Genomic DNA, 23,155 nt, shown 5'->3' with positions numbered 1-23,155 from the left:
TCTTACCAAAGTGTAGGTTACAGGTTTCTCTTCTTGACCGCAACTCAACAGCCTGCGTGGTAATACTGCAGGGCTATGGCTGGTAACCTCCGCAAACCAAGCGTAGGAAAAAAGGTCCGGTAGATGACACCCCGATTCAGGCTGGCCGGGGAACGGTCGGGCTGAAAGAAATTTATAAATTAGCCCACAACAAAGCAAAATGAAGCCTAAACGACCCTAGCGTCAATGAAATAACAACTTACCGATGAAAATCGCGATGCAAAAAAAGGTGCTCCTTAGCACGGGATATTATATATTCTGTGGCACGGAAGCAGGAAAATTTTTGTCATAAGTGGAAAAAAACGGCTGTGGCACAAAAGCGGCACTTCTGTAACTTCGCCAACACGGCACAGATGAAAAAGCACAAATCCAGGACTGTTCACTGGTTATAATTTACCAAAAAAATAGCACTTCAGGACAGAAAGCAGTGTTCCGCACTCAACAACCAATGTTCTAAGAATGACTCTAAAACAAAAACGCCAAAGGAAAAGCCAAGACACAAATTTAAATTTCAAAATTTAAACCAAAAATCAACTACCTAGTATTAAAAGACGTAAACAGCCAGCACAAAACCGGCCAGTGAAAACGAATGAAAACCAAAAAGTATGCAAACACGCAACTCGCATGCAGCGTTGTAATGCTGCACTACCTATTCTCTGTCGGAACTGTCTACCTATAGTACTCTCTTTTAGCAGACGCCGTCGTTTTTCTTCAAGTCGTATCGTTTTATAATATTCAAAAAAATCAAAATTATTTGTTTTGGATTTTACCTACATTTAGGCACACATCATCCATAAGTGCTAGTATACTAAAGTCAATACTTAAGCTATAAGCTTTCGTAATTTTCACTTAATATTATTAAGTACTACTACACAATCGGAACAATCAACGCCAATTGATCTAGTCCAAAGTAAGCTTAACAAAGCTTGTGTTATGGGTACTAAGCAACGGATAAATATAATTATATAGATAGATACATACTTATTTACATATTAAACACCCAAGACCCGAGAACAAACATATGCGTATGTATTTATTTTTATTTAATGGGCTGCTTTTTTATACCTATACCTAGTTCTTACAATTGGTACCGCAGCATATTGGCATTCACTTTAAGATACTTAACCCCCATATTTCAGTTAAATGTACATATTTATACATCCCTCCTTGAATATATGTATGAGCGTTGTTACTTTAGCAACTACACACACACTACTACTAGGACTAAAATGAAGTGCCTGAAAAAAAGACTAGAGCAATGGCGAGCTACGTTAACTTGTCGGTCAATGACTCGACCTTGATCCGCGTTCGGTGGCTGTTACTTACTATTAATTAAGCTATAATAATAAGTGCCTTCTTGGCAAATTACTGTACTAACCATATGTCAGACTGCGAGGGTCATACTTTAGGAACCCATAAAGGGTTTCAGCACTTTTGAAACCAAATCTGCCTGCTAGCTGCGTGCTGGCGGCATTGCTAAGCAGGTATATTATTCATTTCATTTATTTACACCTATTTTTCCACTTCAGGTGCTTACCTACTATTGCAGACCGTTTATTACGAATTTGAGTACCTACTACGGCTGATAATTTTAGCCAAAAGGAAGGAAGCTCCAAGTTATTTTATTACTCTCCTGTCAGCTAAATTTAGAAGTGATACATTGAACTGAAATTATAGGGTCTTGACCTAATCGTGAGTTAAATTCGCGTCCAAAAGATATTTACGTGTTTACTCTGAAGCAAAAATATTATTAGTCATGTCATAGGTGTAAAGCCACGCCCTTGCGGTTCATAAGTCTCTAGTCTAGACGGTTCGTTTTGCCTACGTAGGTAGGTACGATAAGGCTCAGTATCTACCTATTTATTTGGTTGGAATGGAACTGGAGCCGTATACTATTTTGGGACAATTGACGCCCGATATTGTAGACAAGTTTAAATAAGTGATGTGACTTATATGAATGATGTTAAGCAACTTGTACTATTAAGTATACTGTGATTTGGAACACCTATCGCCAATAGGCATTTTCCGATGTAGTTGCACAATCCGGGCCCAGCTTCATTATAGCATTAGTACTATTATATATTCTGTGATTATAGTATGACCTTGTTGTAACTCAGATACTTATTTTCTCAAAGATGTTATTAGTACAATTATTATTGAAGATACCTATCATTTCATTACATAACAAGTTATAAATGCGTATGGAATCTGGTTATTGCCATGTTATTTTACAGTCACTGTTTTAGAGGTCCAAGCTGAAACTGTATGTATTGTATTATGTATCAGATCAATTTCATTACAGTAGACAGTAGCTAGCTTGGCACATTTCAGTGGCGTGAACCAAGTATGAAACTCGTTTTCTTTAGAATAAAAACAACAATCATATATAAGTTAATTTATTATGAATAGACAATGCACAGAAATAAAGTCGTTGCGACCTAAACACGGCTATAAATTCTTAACGTAATTGGAATGAACCATTAGTTAACTTTATTTCGTATTTCTCTTTATGACTGGGAAGGTAATACATTTGGGAGGACAATATGTTAAAACTTAAGATATCATATTAAATTTTAATACATAATTTTAAAGAAGTATCAAGTTAGGAGAGTTGGCCACAGTCAGAAATGACTACTTTCTTTGATGGCTTGCCAGATTGGGAGCCAAGGGCCTCCACCTGCTTGACAACATCCATGCCCTCAACAACATTTCCGAAGACGACGTGTCTGCCGTCCAGCCAGGATGTCTTCACGGTGGTGATGAAGAATTGGGAGCCGTTGGTGTTGGGACCAGCGTTGGCCATAGACATGACACCAGGTCCGGTGTGCTTCAGAACGAAGTTCTCATCAGCAAACTTCTCACCGTAAATAGACTTTCCACCAGTGCCATTGTGGTTCGTGAAGTCGCCGCCCTGCAGCATGAAGTTGGGGATTACGCGGTGGAAGGTGGAGCCCTTGTAACCGAAGCCCTTCTCGCCAGTACACAGAGCGCGGAAGTTTTCACACGTCTGAGGAGTGACATCTGTTCTCAACTGAAACAAAACAAATACCAAATTAAGTAACATTACACAAGAACAATGAAAAGTTAGTTAAACCTCGAATCATATTTTGGTAAACAGATGCTTCACTAGTTCAACTATCGAAAATGCCGCATCATGCTATAAGTATACTTATACTATACTGTATATTACAATACATTACACTACAACTTGTATAAAGAAGTATCAAAACTCAATCTAGACAGACGCAGACATTATCTAACAAAAGCCTCCCAAACGACCTTCACACAGTGGAGGTAATGGTCGACCGAGAATTAATTACGATGACTACATACTTATATCTATAATCACATGAGCTTACACAAAAGTAATAGGTGTCGTGAACAAAACTCGACTAATAATCAGTCCTATAAACAATAACAATATTCATAAAATATTATTTTGTACTACATGAATAACTAAAATAATTTCCAGAAAAAGCGTGGCCGGTCCCAATCACGCCGGCGGATGACAAAAAATACATTACTACTTACTTCGATAACAATTCGTCCCAGCGGTGAGCCATCAGCAGCAACATCAAAAAAGACTCGAGGTAGACCCATTATCTTGTATTTTTACACAAAACGTGTAAACTATTTCACTTCGAATAACCACAATGGCGTGCGGCTGCGTCCCTCGTCAATGCCGGGCGGAAAAGGAATGGAGCATAGACAAGGTTAAACGCTCCAACTCCACGCTCTACAGTATAGCATGTCCGCTCAATTAAAATCAAAATCTATCTGTTAAGTACGTTGATTTAAGGTTACTTTACACTTTCCAACGTAGAACGAAACGTCCGACGTCGGACGTTTAGATAATCACCGTCGCTCTAATCCATGTATGTAAAATTGTTTTGTAAAAAGTTTTTGTAGTAAAATTATTTATTTCTTCTATTACATAGAACGAAAAGGAACGAAACATACAGTTGCATACACAGATTCCAAACTACTAGCTGAGCTGTTGCCCCGCGACCGACATGCGTTGTGCGCAATGTGCGCGAAGTATACACTGGTATACACACTCTCATCTATGGTACGCGACTCCAACCGCGTAGAAGTATGAAAAATAAATAGTTTACATCCTATTCTCAGACCTACCGAATATACACAAAAAAAAACATAAAATCGATCAAGCCGTTTCGGAGGAGTTTGGTCTTAAACACTGTGACACGAGAATTTTATATAGTTGTTGTTGTTTCTTTAAAAAAATATGGCTCTGTCCATCGGAGGACAATTTTGCCAGTGTCTAGTAGTTTTTGCCGTTGTACGGTAAAAAAATTCTAGAAAACGAAATATGAGAGGTAATGGTGGATGAACGATGACAGCGCGAATTTTATATAATAGAGATAGATTTGGTTTCTATGAAACTCGCATGAAAATTACTGTCATTTGTCATTTACTGTTTTACATCTCGTGGTGAAAATTGGCTTAACTTCGGTTTGGACTTTGATATTTAGTGAGATTAAAACAAACGGACCGCCAGCAACCCAACCAACCAACCAGCAGCAGAGCTACTACGAATCTCGAAACTCGAAGTTCGAATCGTACCGTCCCTCTCGCTCTCGTATTAAATAGCATAAGTGTTAGAGGGACCGCACGACACGAACTTCGAGTTTCGTAGTAGCCCTTCAGGGCTCTAGCCAGCCCTGCAGGCAGCTGTCGATGTCACAGTCAAAATTTAAGTATACTAGTTATTTCTTAGATTTTTGTTTATTTTTTAACATGATTTTCTCATAGTTTGTGCTCAATTCGAATAATCAAATAACTCCTGCTAATTGTTGTTTTGATCTATCTCGACGCTGATAACTGATACCTGTAATATTCATTCAGCAGGCATTACTACACACTTACGGTAGAAAAAAAAACATTCTTCATAGAAAGGTTATCTGTCTTGCCCTTTCTTGCTTTTTGTACATGATGAACCTTATAAATCTTATCACTTGAGAGCTCCATATAACTCAGCGTACTGAGTAATACATAAGTACATAACATAACTCACGCACATAATATTTATAACACTTCATTTACAGTATTTTTGTTTCATCTAAATATGAGTTTAGAATCTGTTAAGTATGAAAGAGGAAAACTGCAGATCTTGGACCAGTTACTGTTGCCCTTACAAACAAGATATATTAAGGTGCAGGGTGTGGAAGATGGCTGGAGAGTCATCAATAAAATGCAGGTAACATTTTTTTTTATTTAATACCAAGACCATATTGATCATTTCTTTTTATTATTAAGTATATAATTTAAGTTCATTCTCACTCAAACTTTTAAATAAGAAAATATTTTGGTGTTAAAAAGTTGTGAACATGTTTAAAACTGGAAGGCAATGCACTAAAGTAAGTGAAATAAAAATAAATTAAATACTTTAAATGGCCTGCCAACATCTCTTATAAAGTAAAAATGAATAGTCCTCAGAAATATGTTTCAAAGCCAGGTTGGCAAGAATAGGTGTAAAATATTGATTTTTATGCATTTTGTATTTTTTTATCCAAAAGATGAATTTATATCCAAACACCCAAAACAATTTGCATGTATTTTGTTTAATATTTCAAAAAAAAAATATTCCTAACAAAAATAGCCCTAATGGTTATAACAAAATATTTTATGTCTTCTTACAGCATACTATATCTTAAAGCTGACTAATTTATAACTTTTCAATTTATTATTAATAGCATTTAAGTCTTAGGTGTAGCCTTAAATCATTCTTAAGTGTTTACCACCATGATATCTTATCTTGTCTCAAAGACAATGTCTCTGTTATCTTGTTGTCAGTCTTAGATATGCAATATAACTTTTGTTAGTAAAATTACGCTATGCACCTTTCGAAACTGTAAAAAAAGTAAAAGAAAAACAGTGATGGATACTATACCTTCCGCCGCCTAACTTTGCCTAAAAGTTCATTGCCACAACTAGTACCACAAAAACTATAAAGGTATAATTCCAATAATTGAATAGGCACTATACCGTTAAGCAATTCAAACACAATCCGGGAGTAACATAAAGATATCACATAAAAAATGTATCTCAAAAATGCATCAAAACTGAGTATTAAGTAATGAACTTTTAGGCAGGTTTATATGGCGCGTGGTATAGCACCTACCCTCTATTTGTTTCTTACTTTTTATTATTCAAATAACATGCACAATGTATCCACCATGTTTTACTTGATTTTTGTTTTCTTTAATTGATAGAGAGTACCTGGTATTATCATATTCTATATTATCATATAAGTACATATTATTATATACAGCCCATTAAGCTTTTATCCAAATTGAAAAAAAAAATGCAAGTTCAGTTATTGTTTCAGGTGAAATTATAAAATTCACAAACTTTATGAGTGACACTGATGTGTGTCAAGAACAACATAAGAAAACACATAAGAATGACATCAAAACACTAAATTTTTTTGCCTATTACACATGAATTAAACATATACAGACTTACTTAAATAGTCATAAATTAGGAATGTTAAACAGTTTTATTGTGAATAAATTAATTATCTTTTAAACAGTAAGAGTTAGACCAGTAATGTTTTGGAGAAAAGAACTTCAGAATCAGAATCAGAATTATTTATTTGTAAAACATAGGTAAACAAAATATAGGTGGAAAAAAATACAGTGTGTATCACTATGTTTTGCCTGTTGGCGTACAAATAAATAAATAAATATCACAGGACAATTCACACCAATTGACCTAGTCCCAAAGTAAGCTTAGCAAAGCTTGTGTTATGGGTACTAAGCAACAAATAAAAATATACACAAATAAATATAAAGTAAAAGTAAGAAATTTTAATAATAGACTTCATTTGACCTGTTCAATGTTCCCTTAAAGTTAATATCAATATAATGTACAGAACTTAATATTAGATAGATATCAACTTGCTTGTAGTGTAGGAAATGAAGCAAGTTGTTGTATGGAGACCAATGCATTAATTTCTCAGTTGATGAAATTTTGCTTGGTTATCGCATAGTATGAGCCGAAACTAACATATAAATATCCAAAAAAAAACACTCCTAAGTTAGGTATTTATACGTAAAAATACAAATCTATTTATTATATTGAACAGAGTAATTTCTCTGTGCACTACATTACTGTAGAGGCCAGGAAGTAGGGGGTCGCCGGCCAAGCAGATATAGACAGCCGAGCGTAGCGAGGCCGGATAGGGATGCGAGGCTGGCAACCCCAGGTTCCGACCGAGGCTTGTATAGTGCTTTTCTCAAAGATTACATGAAATAAATAAAAAAAAAAAAAACAAGAAATGAAGCTGGCGGGACGCTAGTCTGGTCGCCCTGTTGTGAACGCGCGTGTCGCGCTGGCTGCTGGCGGTGCTGCTGTGCGTACTGCGGTGTTGCTGAGCGTGGGCCGCGTGCGTGTCGCAGAGCGCGCGTTGAAACAAAAGACGGTCGCATTGCCGGCCAGCGGCCTGCAAGGTTGTATGAAATCTCTTTGCAGGCCGCTAGAGTGACCGCGCGCACGCAGCTGAGCCACAGCGCCTGCAGCGCGATACTTATCGGCCTATTATTTGTAACACAACGTCAATATTTCATGTCATGTTTGAGAAAAAATATTTTTCTCAAAAATGACCGTAAAAGTTGACATTATTTTTTACATATCAGAAAGTGAAGTGCATAGTTTATGGTCAGCGAAAAATTAAAAAGTTAAAAAGATTGCAGGCGCGCTAGCTCGACAATAATAAATTAGCGCGCCTGCAATCAGTCACAACTTTTTATTTAAGTTAAAAAGGCCATGGAAATGTTGGCACAAGTCGTATACAGCCAAATCTAATGGGCGGTATCAGATATTTTGTCGGAACTTCGGACTTTTTTTATTGGGTCTGAAACAACTTGTGGTGTTTTCGGTGGAAAAATACAGCTGCAGTTTATTTTTAATGAAAAAAGGCGGGAAAGCATAAGAAAAATAATTGGAATAAAATTAAATGTTATGATATATTTTGAGAAAAAGTTTAGTCTATTTCAGAATTATTCATCATTTTTGAGAAAAGCTTTATATTAGTCTCGGCTGGAATAGCAATTGCTGGCTTCGTATTAGTTAAAAGGACTCGCAAGATCGCCCGTTTAATACTCATACTCAGCCAGCAATTGGCTACTTCCAGGCCACGACAATAATCGACTATTACCAAATAAGTCATTTGTAGAAGTAGTCAGTATGTGATACTAGAAAAAAATTAAAACTTTTGTCAAACATGAGATTTTTTTTTATGATAATTCCTTTTTTTGACGCTCATATTCATCGGAAAGTTTTCTGTATTTTTTTCTTCTTATATGATCTTAGAATGTCATTTGGCGTAGTGGGTAAGAAAATCCAAAAAAAAATGCATACTCAAATTCATGTATTTTAGAACTACTTATTAAAAACTGAGACTGGAAAATTTCTAAGTCTGGTTTCTGTTTAAATATATATTAAAATAAAAAGAAAAGTCACAGTCAAGACCCCTCCTTTATAGACTACGTTAGAAAATATTCCAAATTATTTAAAAAAGTATGTATTGCTGCCAAGGCTGATTATCTTAGTAATAAAGTTAAATCCGCTGAAAATAAAGTAAAAGCTGTATGGAATGTAATAAATTCAGAAACAGGTAAATCTAAGCCCCGTAATTGTCAATTCCAATTAAAAGTGGATGATAGAATATTGACTTCAGATTTAGAAGTGGCGGGTGCTTTTGAAAATTTTTTCTCAGATATTGCTGTAAATACGACTCGCGATCTAAAGTCTTCCACTGTGCTGGCTAGTTCTTATCTAAATGAAATTGCGAAGGATAAACGTCTGAATTTTGATTTTCAACATACTAACTCTGAAGAAATTATAAAGACTTTTAAATCTTTAAAACTGAAGAATACGGAGGATCTTTGGGGTATTTCTGTTCGAGTTATGCAATCTGTCATCCATATTGTGGCACCGTACCTAGCCGTCATATTTAATAAGTGCATTGATGATGGTGTGTTTCCGGACTTAATGAAATATAGCAAAGTGATTCCATTGTTTAAAGCTGGGAGCTCATCTGATCCTGGCAACTTTCGTCCGATATCTGTGCTGCCTGTGCTGAGTAAAGTGTTTGAAAAGATCATGCTTAACCAGCTGCTTCGTCACTTCAATGTAAACAACCTACTACACAGTCAGCAATTCGGTTTCACAAAAGGCCGTTCGACAACAGATGCAGCCGCAAGTCTCATGAAGTACATTTATGATGCATGGGAAAATTCGCAAGATGCAATAGGAATATTTTGCGACATCTCCAAGGCCTTCGATTGCGTGGAGCATGAGACGCTTATCCGCAAACTTCAACACTATGGACTTTCAGCTAAAGCACTTAACCTGGTTAAGTCTTATCTCAGCCAAAGAATTCAAAAAGTGGACATAAATAGAACGCAGTCAGCTGGCTCAGCGGTGAAGCTTGGAGTTCCACAAGGCTCCATTTTGGGTCCATTTCTCTTTCTAGTATATATAAATGACCTGCCCCACTTGCTAGAACAGAAATGTAACATAGTATTGTTTGCAGATGATACTTCTTTGATATTCAAAGTAAACAGGCAACAAGAAGATCCAACCCACATCAATGAGACTTTAGCAGAGGCGCTAAACTGGTTCACCGCTAACAATTTATTACTAAATGCAGCTAAAACTAAGTGTATAAAATTTTCGTTGCCTAATGTGAGACAGTTTGAAACAACTATTTCCTTAAACGGAGAGAATCTGAAACTTGTGCATGAGACTGTTTTTCTTGGTCTTACGTTGGATCGTAATTTACAATGGAGCCCGCATATTTCTGGTCTTGCTGGTAGATTGAGCTCTGCCGCCTATGCTGTACGAAGAATCAGACAATTTACCAACGTTGAAACTGCCCGGCTAGTTTATTTCAGTTATTTTCACAGCATAATGTCCTATGGTATGCTGATTTGGGGCAAGGCAGCTGACATAGAAACTATCTTCATTCTACAGAAGAGGGCAGTCCGGTCTATCTACAACCTTGGCTCCCGAGATTCACTAAGAGAACGCTTCAAGGAGATAAACATCCTCACAGTAGCTTCACAGTATATACATGATGTGATATTGTATACACACAAGAATATCGAGTCCTTTAAAAAAGTGTCAGACGTACATGATATCAATACTCGTAATAAGCACAAGCTTGCCGTTCCAAAATTCCGTTTACGGAAAGTAAGCAAATCTTTTGTGGGAAACTGTGTGAGATTTTACAATAAAGTTCCTGTAGAAGCATGGAAATTGCCACACAACTCTTTTAAAGAATACATAAAGAGTGCACTTCTGAAGAAAGCTTACTATAAAGTTGAGGAGTACTTATGTGATGATGCGACATGGCCTAAACTGAAAGCCGATGAAAATTAGGATGTTGATGTGTGATGTGATGTATTCGTGTTTGTGTATGTGTGTGTTTTTATGTCGGTGTATAAATGAGTGTTGTGAAGTGTGACTTGGCAGTGTCCCGGCGCATTTCGTGTCTAGTTTCTGGTTCTGTTGCCGTTGTCCACGTTGCAGAATTTAATTTAAAAATATTTATTGGTTTGACATTTGGAGACCTTATACATCTCCATTTCTTTATTTTAATAATTATTTTAAGTTTTTGACATTGGAGGCTTTTTACACCTCTGAAGATTGTATAATTTGGTTAATTAAATTAGTTTACTTTGACATTCAGAGACTATATACATCTCTGAATTATTTAGATTAGGAATTTTATTTATTGTTAACTCAGGGACTTTCTACATCCCCTTGCTATATAGTAATTTTATTATTAACTCAGGGACTTTATACATCCCCTTGCTATATTTAAGGCTGTATATTGTTAAGCTTATGGATTTTAAACGTGTATATTTTTAGTTTAATTTCTAGTCACAGGCCCGCGACGTCGAAGCTCCCAAGACGATCCCATAGAGCTTATGGGAACGGAAGCAATACCATGCACTCGGTACCGCTCTGCTTTCAGAGCATGACATGAGTTCGTGTGAGCTAACTTTGGGGGCGGCAGACGTGAGCTTGCCTTCGGAATCCAAAAGTTTAATGGTTACTTGACCTGAAATGTAAATTTCAGAATTAAATTATTATTATTATAATTATTATTATTTTTAATTTATGACGGTGGAAGCAGTCTACACTTCCACTGAACGTAGATTATAGTTAGAGTTTAGTTTTGTAACTAAGGGACCCCATACATCCCTGTATTATTATTATTATTATTTTGTATTTTCTTTTATTTCATTGTATACTGTAGTTTTTAAGTATTTTATTTGTAATTATTTTATGTTGAAAAAATGACTTTCTGCCAAGTTTCTTGCGGCGCATTCTTCTTGGCAATGATGGTCTTTCCGAAAGCGCTGGTAGTTTTAAAAAATGACGTGTAAAAGTGCCCATTGCGGCCTATTTACTGAATAAATGATTTTGATTTTTTTTTTTTGATTAAGTAGTCACGTATACACTAAAATCCAAAATAGGTATCCAAAAAAAAAAATCCCGATTGTACGTCGGCCGATGAAAATGTTGAGCACGGTAGTACTTTGTCTAATTAAACCAGATCAAGGCAGAGTGGTACGCGTGATGAAGTAGGTTGTCAACTATTTAAAATTAGAACAGATTTTTATGACATTCATCGAGAAGAGTGTATACTTGTCAATGTGACATTGCAAATTGTTGTCTTTGTTACACGATTGTCATAGATTTATTTTAGTCAAAATAAATTTGAACGCGGGTCGCGCTGTCATCGTTCATCCACCATTACCTCTCATATTTCGTTTTTAGAATTGTTTTACCGTACAACGGCAAAAACTACTAGACACTGGCAAAATTGTCCTCGAATGGACAGAGCCATATTTTTTTTAAATAAACAACAACAACAAATTAGAACGCAATATTAAGGCATTACGTCAAAGCAAGCCGCCAAGCCGCCATACCAGTAGCCTAATTTCAACCACTATAGAATGACAACCTGTGGCTTTACAGGTAGTCATTTGCTTACTATATGACACGCAAAAAAAAGTGGAATAAGTTTATTTTTATTTCAGCAACCGTAAACGAATCTTCCACAATTTTAATTTGGGCATCAATTATCAGAACCTTTATTAACCTTAATCTTATTATTTATTAAAAAGTTTATACGTTCTAAGTAAATTTGTTGAGATTGGATCATGATAGATTCTATAGGTTCAGCGAATTTATAGAAGCATAAAAAGCATAAGAAACTTTACTGTATTATATTATAGGTAAATCCACGATAAATGTTACTACAACTAGAATAAAATGTTAAGGAACGAGTGGATTTAACGAAGTTGGGTTTTATCATGATAACATAAAGACACAGGCTCGTTATGCTAGTAAAAGCCAAATTGTCAAATTCATGCATCTTTGTGGATTAGGTCAACTGTCACGTCAGGTCATTTTTATCGCAGACAGTAATTTTATAGAGATATTGTCAATATGTTAAACCAATTTAAAAATCATACGCAATATTTGGGTGCGATTTTTTATTTGACAACAGATAAAGTTGTAAACTTAAATTGATAACAAAAATATAATTAATAACGCGTGTATCCTCCTCTTGCGTCCATTTCCATTACCGCCTGAAGCCGCGCCGCTCTCTCATAGAGCCTACATAAAAGCCGTTGAGTAATGTCCGTTCCCCGCATTTGCTCCCATATTTGCATGCAATGGCTAGAAATAGCTTCTTTAGATCTTTCGTTGCGATGATCCCACCGCTGAACCATTAGAGCCCAAAGTTTTCGATAGGGTTTAAGTCTGGGGACACCACCGGCAATGTGACTTTTTTGATATCTTAATTTTGACTGAACCACTCGTTTGTGACGCGTGCCGTATGTATCGGGCAATTGTCCTGTATGAAGTCTATTTCTGGATAGTCTTCAATGGGAAACACGTTACGCGCACAGTGGGCAACATTACCTCTTCGAGGATATCCACATAAAAGGCAGTAGGCAGGTAGGCAGTCCCGTGTGGGTATGAAACACTCACCGACGCCGTCAGCAGACATCCATCCGCACATGCGTCGTTGATCGCTAGACTTAACTTTTTTCATCTGTGAAAACAGGTCTACCTACTCCAGTCAAAGTCTAAGTACTGGGTGGCGAAATTCATTCTGGCTATTTTATGGGTCTCTGACAAAAATGTTTTTTTTTTTGCGTGGTTCCTGTAGTGTAAGCCCATTGAGTGCAAATTGTTCCGTATTACTTGTAAGCAAACACCAAAATGCTCCGCGAAGTGCTTGACCGGAAAGAAAGCATTTTGTTCGTAAGCAGTTCTTAATTAGATTCCGTTGTTCGGAAGATAAGCTCGGCTGGCGTCCGGAATTCTCATGCCAATGGTCGCGAACTGTCCCTTCTTCTACGTATCTCGTGACCCACAGTGCTTCGTCGCTTACAGTGTGTCGCTGAAAGAAATTAGCCGACACAAATAAATACACCTCATTCAACATTTTTATTGAATATAAAGTGAAAAATATGGAAAAAAAATACATCATATTAAAATCATTTCCGTAATTTGACTATACTCACAGTTACTCCTAAGTTGCGTGAAATCGCGGCAATACTGTTGCAAGCCTGGTATTGTGCAAAAATTTCTGCTCTTTCTGTTTCTGATATTATTTGAGGCATTTTATTAATATTAGGTACTTACTTATTAGATTTTTTACTATTTGACACTCTTTGACGTCCAAAGAGTATTAGTACTTCTTGGACGTCTAACGTATTCAAATTTGAATTAAAATAAAATGGGGAATGTATGAAAATTTTAGAAACGCTTGAAACTTCGTTCGACGACATGACTTTTTCGTTGGCCGTGTTGCAAAAAGTATTTGCAACCTCCGCCGTGAAATAAGGATTATGTGTATAGAGTTTAACATATGAAATTTCCTTAATGACATTTAAGTTTAGTGCCACTTCAATGTGACATGGTTTTAAGTATGCTTATCATTTTCATGGGTCGACTACGTACACCCCGCTCCCGATATCTTTAGTTTTTAATACGCTCGTCATTTTTTTGGATGTTTTTATAGTTGAATATTATTCCGAAGCCGATTTTTTTTTTCACTTTCAACCTCATTACTTCCAAACTAAACGAGGTAATGTTATAGCAATAGCTGAGCTTGAAAGCGTAATAAATATGCAATCAAATGCATAAAGTCGTTTTTCTGTTCTTCGATCTAGAAGTATCTAAAAAAAATGAAGATTTTATTCCGAAGCCGATTTTTTTTTCACTTTCAACCCCATAACTTCCAAACTAAACGAGGTAATGTTATAGCAATAGATGAGCTTGAAAGCGTAATAAATATGCAATCAAACGCATATAGTTGTTTTCTGTTCTTCGATCTACAAGTATCTGTAAAAATTAAGATTTTATTCCGAAGTCGTTTTTTTTTTACTTTCAACCCCATACATAACTTACAAACTAAACGAGTTAATGTTACAGCAACAGCTGAGCTCGAAAGCTTAATAAATATGCAATAAAATGCATATAGTCGTTTTCTGTTCTTCGATCTAGAAGTATCTGAAAAAAATGAGATTTTATTCCGAAGCCGATTTTTTTTTCACTTTCAACCTCATTACTTCCAAACTAAACGAGGTAAAGTTATAGCAATAGCTGAGCTTGAAAGCGCAATAAATATGCAATAAAATGCGTATAGTCGTTTTCTGTTTTTCGATCTAGAAGTATCTGAAAAAAATGAGATTTTATTCCGAAGCCGATTTTATAATGTAAGAAATTTATGTTTTTATAATGTAAGAAAACTGTGAACTTAATTCAATAAATAAAAAGGATAGAGAAATTTTCGACAGCGAGTAAAAAGGCAATTTCTGAAAATAGTATAAGTACGAGTAGGTAGTTACATGGTCATTTTTTATTAATATTGGTATTTCTGCTGGGATTTTTTTTTTATATTTCATATATTGTTGCAATACGTTACATGAATATGTCCGGTGATGAAAGTATGAACAGAGCATTTTTCCGTAAAAAGATGAAATAAAATAAATAAATATCATGGGACACTTGACACCAATTGACCTAGTCCCAAACTAAGCAAAGCTTGTACTATGGATACCAGGCAACGGATAAACATACTTATATAGATAAATACATACTTAAATACATATTAAACACCCAAGACCCGAGAACAAACATTCGAATTATTCATACAAATATCTGCCCCGGCCGGGAATCGAACCCGGGACCTCAAGCTTCGTAGTCAGGTTCTCTAACCACTTGACGACCCCCTTGAGATATTAACGATTTAAGACTAGGTAATTTACTTAAATCCTATTATTATTATTCTTTGGAAATTTATACAATACTTTTTATTTATTGATACTTTATCATAGTGTAAAGTTTTTTCTGGCAGAGGAATTACTGTTGGGGTCCACTACCTTAATTTCCTACACTGTTGATCCTACTTATATTATAAATGCGAATGTTTTTGTGTGTGTGTGTGTGTGTGTGTATGTGTTACCCCTTCACGCTAAAACGGCTGGACGGATTTAGATGAAGTTTAGTATGAAGATAGCTGGGCGATATTCCCACGGGATAGAGATAAAATCTCGAAATAACTACCGCTTGGCTTAGAGTCATGAAATTTGGTATTCAGGTAGCTACATGTCTGGAATAACACATAGGCTACTTTTTATCCCGATATTCCCACGGGATGGGGATAAAATCTTGAAATTTCAACCGCTGGGCTTAGTCTTGAAATTTTGGACAGTTGTTCTTAATACAACCTCAATGAAGACCATGATATAAATTTCGGGAATTCCCAGGAGAATTCTGTATAATCCCTGAATTTCAATTGTAACCAGATCGAATAGTTTACACGTGCGAAGCCGCGGGTAAACTCTAGTATAAAATAAACTGATGTTTTAGTGTGTGTTTTTTTGTTGTGTTTGCTGTGGTGTTTACGTTTGTTTATTAAGAAGATAAATTATAATAAAAAAAATATATATTTGAACTGTTCCAGGTGCGGGGCGCACCTGCCATTGCCATAGTTGGATGCTTATCTCTTGCAATAGAACTGTTGAAGGACAATAGTTTAGACAAAAAGATCATGAGGCAAGAGGTAACTGTTTTAACTCATCATGTTTTTTTTTTGTATACTATACATAGATTAAGTCTAATAAATAGCGTGCAAATACATTGGTCTATTGTTAGATTAGACTGTCTGTTGCTAGCTCTACTATATCCTCCTGACGCCCAAGTCAGGTTTTTGATTTATGAACATCAAACTTTATGTCTTTTATGATAGTTTGATGTTCAAATTACAAGAATTCCTTTATAAAGGACTGCGCGTCACTGACCACTCTGAACTTTGTATCCACCGTGTGGCCAATGCTTACTTGACCCACACACAGTTGGGATGTTTTGGAATGTGATGGTTTGGGATGTACTCAAATTATCATTTGGCAAAAAATCATTTCCTAAAACTACATTGCAATTTTGCTGTTAATATTTTTTTAATTTGCAAATTATTGTTTCAAAAATAATTACTTAGTCACGTTTCATATTACCAAGTATTATTCAGTCAAATGTATCGTTTGGCATAAAGTACTCTTCCCAAAATATTGCATGGAGTAATAACCTACTTTTCTGATAGCAGTTCGTTTCTGTAGGGGACGCAGTTCTAACCCAATAATAATATTGGCCAAAAGAAAACGTTTGCTTAGTAAACGTTTGTTGTAATAAAACTTAACAATATAAAATTATGCCAAATGATAATTTGACCAAATGAACATAATGCAAAATGTAAACATGCTAAAGATTCGTTTGGAAAATAAAACTACTGCAGTAAGTGTTTTGGGAATTTAAATTTGACGAAAAATATTTTGCCGAAACGCCAGCCACACATACATGTTGATCTTTTAAAAAATATTTCTTGCTACATCTGTCATCTCCCAGGATAACAGGATCAAAGGAATTTGGGCACAAATTTGTGCCTTTGGGAGAGGACAGGTTAAGTCAAAATACCACAAACATATTTCTTGCCGTTACAAATTCCGTCAACTTACACAGTTTCATGCTCAGTTATTTATTCTACACTTTGCGCTTATTCTGCGTTTTTTTACTATGGCTTCAGAGGCTTCAAAAGTTGTGGCCAATAATTGATATCTATACTAATGAAATTGCAGTCTATTTTTAATCAACAGCAGGATTTAGCTTTCAGTTGACAAATTGCCATGTAAACCGGAGCTCGTAATTAGTATTTGAAATTGGCACTGTTTCTACTTTCAGATTGAAGGTAAATTGAACTACCTGGTGTCCGCTCGACCAACAGCTGTGAACATCAAGCTGGCAGCTGATGAACTTATAAATTTAGCTAATGCTCTGAGTGCCAATGAAGATGTTTCTCCCGAAGATTTTAAAGAGAAGTTGGTATATACATTAGGATTACCCACGGGTGTAGTTAATGTACGACTTGTTAACGTACGCTCAAATAATGCACGGCCTGATAATCCGTGCTTATGTTCACGGATTATCATGCCGTGCATTATCACCCCGTACCGAACTAGCACGAGTGTAGTTAATGTACGACTTGTTAATGCACGCTCAAATAATGCATGGCATGATAATCCGTGCATTTGTTTTTCGTGTAGTACACCGAATGGTTACATATTTGAATATCGAAAGTACCTACCTACGGGTAAAATGTTGATGTTCAAAATATCGAAAATCAAAATATCGACTGTATCGAAAATTAAAATAACGAAAGTTTATATTGTGGAATGGTTAGATAACCTACGTCCAATATATCGAAAATTATATTTATCTACAAAAGTGACATCGAAAGATATAAATATCGAAGTCCAAAATATCGAAGTACAGAGTATCGAATATCCTATTTATGTATGAACTTTCACGTGACAGGGTCGACGGAGCTCCGCTGAGCGGAGCTCCTATTCCGCTCAGTTGAGGCGCTTCGCGCCTTGACGCAATACTAACCTAACCTAACCTATTGAACATGAATTACCAAAAATATTTGGTTCGGTTAGGTTAGTTAGAACTGTGACCACAACAACTAAAAATGACTAGATTTTGTAAAATAAATGCTATTAAGAGAAATACTTGTATGTGTACGATATTTTAATTTTCGACATTCAAATATGTTGGCATTTACAACTTGGATATATTGCATGGCTATCGATTTTTTTACTCATTCGATATTTTAATCAATCGACATTTCAATCTTAGACATTTTGACTATAGGTATAACAACTTTCAACTAAGGTTACCGACATAGCCCGAAGAATTGCGAAACTAAAGTGGCAGTGGGCGGGGCACATTGCTCGTAGGACTGATGGCCGATGGGGTCAGAAGGTTCTCGAATGGCGTCCGCGGACCGGGAGACGAGCTGTCGGTAGGCCTCCAATAAGATGGAGCGACGACTTGGTTAAGATCGCGGGATCGCGGTGGATGCGAAAAGCACAAGACCGGTCTGAGTGGAGAGCCTTGGGGGAGGCCTATGTCCAGCAGTGGACGTTTTTCGGATGACATAATGATAACAACTTTTGATATCGTGATATAATCGATATTTTAATTTTCGATATTTTGAACATAAACATTTTAACCGTAGGTACATATTTTAATTTTCGATATTCAAATATGTAACCACACCGAATATTAATAAATTTAGTAGAAAATAACTTAATTTGGTCCTGGCGCTTCGCCGGCCGCTGCCGTTGTGGTCACAATTGGACCTAACACAAATCTATGGTCATTCGTATCTATCGGATTCAGATTATCACGTCGTACATTATCACTACGTACATTACAATTACAGCGCGCGCAATATTTTGTACGCCCTGATAATGCGCGACCATTATATTGTACGGCATGATAATTGGAAGCAATAATGTTTCGGATTATCACGTCGTAAATTATTGCGCGTACAGTGGGGGTAGGAAAACCTTCGTCAGTTATTAAATTGATTCCTTTACAAAGTCATAGACTCTTAGTACGTTATGAAACCAAAGTAAGTACTAAGTAGACAAGTGCATATCAAATTATACTTACTTGACATGATACCAAGGGTCAAAATAGTATACACCTGTAACGTATATCTTGTTTCATATCAATACAAAACCTTTTTAATAAACAACTTCGTAAAAGTTACAATCAAATAATGTTCTATTTAATTGTCAGTGTTTGTCAGTGCCAAGGTGTATTTGTAGGGTTGCTATGGTCACCTGATTATGTTTAAGAGGTTGACAGATTGACGCAGTATGTCCTACTCAATCGGTAAAGCAGATTAGCGCTCATACTAGTTAAGCAAAGGAAAATAGATCTTAGGGTGACGAACCTTTTTTTACTCCGACTGTACATTCCGAGTTGTACATTATTGTTTCCCCTTGTCGTCATTTTCTATTCTTATGTTAGGTTGATTTCAGCCAGTACCTACTTAAATATGAAAAGAGAATTTTACGTAGACAAGAATTATTCAGTAAATTCAAATTGATTTCATCTATGAAAAGAAAAGTTTAAATGAATGTTTTACACTTTTCAGATTCATCATTAACATAGAAAGTATGCTAAGTAAAGATATAGAGGACAACAAAGCTATAGGAAAATATGGCTGTGAAGCAATATTGCAGAAAATAGATGGTGAAGGTCTAGTAAGAGTGTTGACACACTGTAACACTGGTTCCCTGGCCACTGCGGGCTATGGAACTGCTTTGGGTGTTATTAGATCGCTACATGAATCCAAAAGATTAGGTAAGCTCATTTTTCTAAGGCACATCCTACAGTACAACCTTGTCTCAGTAAGCAATCATTGTTTTCATCAAGGAAGCTACTGGGACGCTCATTGTGAAAAACTACTGCAGTTTGGGCTTACAACAGTTTACCTATACCAGTACTCTATCATTGGCTCATTGCATACCACTATTCCGCACTGCTATTGTGAACACTTAGTAATACTCTTTAGCAGTTGTCACTTGATAATAAACTCTGTACTAACACTAATACGGTTGATGGTGAGCTAGCCGGTAGGTGAATCTATATGCTTAACTATTATTTCTTTTTTAATTTATAAATACTGTTTTTTAACAGTTTATTTCGAAGCAAACATATCAAACAGTTATCAATTTACATGAACGTTGAATCTGTTACGTAGTACGTCACCTTTAGTACCATTAACTGTGAACGGTCTTACCACTATATGTTTTTTTTTCTTCAGAACGCGTGTATTGCACAGAAACTCGGCCTTACAACCAAGGCGCGAGGCTCACGGCGTACGAGTTAGTGCACGAAAAAATCCCATCAACCCTGATAGTGGACAGTATGGTGGCTGCTTTGATGCGCTCTAGGAAAATCAGCGCTGTCGTCGTGGGCGCCGATAGGGTGGGTTTCGCAATATTTTATTGAACAATTTCTCTCACCTTCCACACTGGAACACAGTAGTTCAAGTAGACGACCGGATAACTCAGTAGTCAGAGAACCTGACTACGAAGCTTGAGGTCCTGGGTTCGATCCCCGGTCGGGGCAGATATTTGTAAGAAAAATACGAATGTTTGTTCTCGTGTCTTGGTTGTCTAGTGTACTTATACTTAAATATCTATCTATCTATTTAACCTTCTACTGCATGAAGTAAGAAAGATACGTAAAAAAATATTTAATTTTAAAAGTAGCTTTTTTATTTCGTAATTAAAACATAAAAAGCGAAAAAAAAAATTGACTCCTATATTGCTTTCGGACAAAATTTACATTAGCCAGATTTGGCTTCGTATGCAGTCTATGACACAAAAATCCTAGTGGATAATGGAACTCGGCAAAGCAATTTCTTTTGTCATAGAACACAAAAAACGTTGCATATCTCACATTTTGTGTAGGATCTATATGAACAGCCATTTTGGCAAACTTGTCGAGTTTTGTGATACTTATATCAAGTCTATCCAGACAGCAATAAGTGGTTCTTGTAGTCTATGGCTGGGTGTTTTCTAATTTTCCTCGAAACCATTGTCACATCGCTGATTTGATTTGAAGTAGGAGTTGTGATAGTTCGAACCGACATTAGCATGCCAGGTCCACCTGATGTCAGAGTGCTGCTAGGGTGACTCAGCAGTGTTTTTATGGGATACTGGATACTAATCCTATTTTACATAAATGTTCAGAAACAGCCAATTTCAAAATAAATGAAATACCTAATAAACAATAAGAGAATCAACCAACGCAGTACAGAAACACCCAAAACAACAGTTAAACAATCAATAAAAATTAAGTTTTACTTTCAATTATCTTTTTTTATTTTTTATGATCGGTTTAAAACAAAACAATATCGACAATCTTTTGTTCCAAGTACGGGTTCCAATCAAGTTGTTATAAAATACCCCCTCCCCCTTTTGTTAAATATCAACCAAAAAAATATTGACCGTGTTTATTAAGTGTTAGCAATGAGTAATGTATTCGCTTGTTGCCTTTAATTAGAAGACTACTCTCTTCAAAAAAAATCGAAAATGACAGAAGCCGAAACCCAGAGGGTTAATTATGTTTACCCACTTCCTAGTACCCATAAAAAAACCTTTGCATACTTTGGGACTAGATCAACAGATTTCTAGTTGATATAGGTAATATGAAATTTGGCTAGTAAATTTGTAAAAAAAAAACATATACATACCTAGAAGCTTTTTTAGGGTTCGAAAGTCTCACGACGAACCCTTGTAGTTTCGCCATGTGTCGGTCCGTGCGCCGCTTAGAGTCTAAACTTAGCCTTAGACTGTTAGTGCTAGAGAGCTGTTATTTTACATGAGCATATGTGTATATTAACCACAACGAAGTTATATTTTTTTTATATAAAATAAAGCCTAAAGCTAAATTTTTTTTTTATATATATAATATTTTTTATTGCCTTGTTGTCTAACACACGCAGAATCACAACCGTTTTCACCATTTATTTACAAAATGAAAGGAGAAAGAGATGACGAATGCAGTCGCTAGCACCCGCTCTTACAATTCGGTCCCTGTAACTAAGATTAAAATTTAAATGTTTCATTAGGTGGCAGCCAACGGAGACACAGTCAACAAAATCGGCACATACCAAATAGCGATATTGGCGAAGCATCACGACGTACCGTTCTACGTGGCAGCCCCTTTCACGTCGGTGGACTACTCGCTGCCGTCCGGGGAACGGATCAAGATAGAAGAAAGACCGGAGCGGGAGATGACGCACATTGGGGAACATAGAATTGCTGCACCCGGTTAGTTCAAGAACATATCGACGCCTGTCAACTCATGCTTGTGCGACTTTCTGCCAGTGACGTGTTAGTTTGAAGTACTCGCAAAACTGGCTAAAAATGATTGTGGCATGTGGAGTTAAAAAGATCATGCTCACAAATAAAAGGCGTGCTAATATCTGCCTGATATGATATGATAATCTGCAAACTTAAGTAAACCTATGTTTTTTTTTTCAGGAATTAATTGTTGGAACCCGTCCTTCGATCTAACACCAGCTAGCCTTATCACTGGAATTATTACCGAAAAGGGAGTTTTTCCACCGGATAGGATAAAGGAACATTTTGCAAAGGAAAACAAATAAAAAATACTTTCCTGATTATAACCAAGTGCCTTCATTAGCATATTGTATTACTTGCTAAGAAAACAACGAAAAAAATCTCAAAACGCATGTTCATATATTATTTTGTTATTTGAATATTTTTAATAGAAGAGGTGGCAGAAAATAGCGTACAGAAATAATCAATCCTCACTTGTTTGAAATGAAAATATAAGCAATTTTTATTTTGTTTTGATAAGTTTCCATGTACGCTGTTTTTGGTCTCATGCTGTATATTATGAGTCTGATATAAAATGCTTAAATGTTTTTATCGTATAATCATTCAAAATTGTAACCGTACCTTTATTTATAAAGGTAACATTTGTCATATTGCTATCGAAGTAAGCAAGCTATTATAAGAAACTGTAATATTTCAAGAACTATTTATTTCACTAAGCTCAAAGTATTTTATAATGATCCAATTGCTTTGTATTTTCAGTTATTAAGATAGTAAAATTTTCATATAAGAATAGTTGTGTATAATCAATATATCGATTCAGAAATAAATTTGTT

The 23,155-nt window shown here is 35.9% G+C and overlaps 2 protein-coding genes across 3 annotated transcripts; one reads left to right on the top strand and one right to left on the bottom strand.

Moving 5' to 3' along the window:
* Positions 1 to 2,419: 2,419 nt before the first annotated feature.
* LOC141427354 (peptidyl-prolyl cis-trans isomerase-like) lies at positions 2,420 to 3,746 on the bottom strand. Its single transcript, XM_074086692.1, has 2 exons — positions 3,571 to 3,746; positions 2,420 to 3,070 (listed from the first exon to the last, which is right to left on the bottom strand). Exons 1-2 carry the CDS (start codon positions 3,637 to 3,639, stop codon positions 2,642 to 2,644), a joined length of 498 nt encoding a protein of 165 aa, XP_073942793.1. The 5' UTR covers positions 3,640 to 3,746; the 3' UTR covers positions 2,420 to 2,641.
* A 953-nt stretch (positions 3,747 to 4,699) lies between these two features.
* LOC141427353 (methylthioribose-1-phosphate isomerase) lies at positions 4,700 to 23,149 on the top strand. Of its 2 annotated transcripts, none has more exons than XM_074086691.1 (8): positions 4,700 to 4,927; positions 5,106 to 5,257; positions 16,064 to 16,162; positions 17,332 to 17,468; positions 19,601 to 19,809; positions 20,273 to 20,436; positions 22,088 to 22,289; positions 22,503 to 23,149. In XM_074086691.1, the coding sequence occupies exons 2-8, from the start codon at positions 5,126 to 5,128 to the stop codon at positions 22,625 to 22,627; spliced, it is 1,068 nt and encodes a 355-aa protein (XP_073942792.1). In that variant the 5' UTR covers positions 4,700 to 4,927; positions 5,106 to 5,125; the 3' UTR covers positions 22,628 to 23,149. The 2 variants fall into 2 exon arrangements, with proteins under 2 accessions (XP_073942792.1, XP_073942791.1); XM_074086690.1 differs by having other exon boundaries at positions 4,700 to 4,956.
* Positions 23,150 to 23,155: the final 6 nt, after the last annotated feature.

This window comes from Choristoneura fumiferana, chromosome 4, assembly GCF_025370935.1.
Source record: "Choristoneura fumiferana chromosome 4, NRCan_CFum_1, whole genome shotgun sequence".
NCBI lineage: Eukaryota > Metazoa > Arthropoda > Insecta > Lepidoptera > Tortricidae > Choristoneura > Choristoneura fumiferana.
The sequence above is the reverse complement of the archived record's forward strand: the minus strand, read 5'-3'. Positions and strand labels throughout refer to the sequence as shown.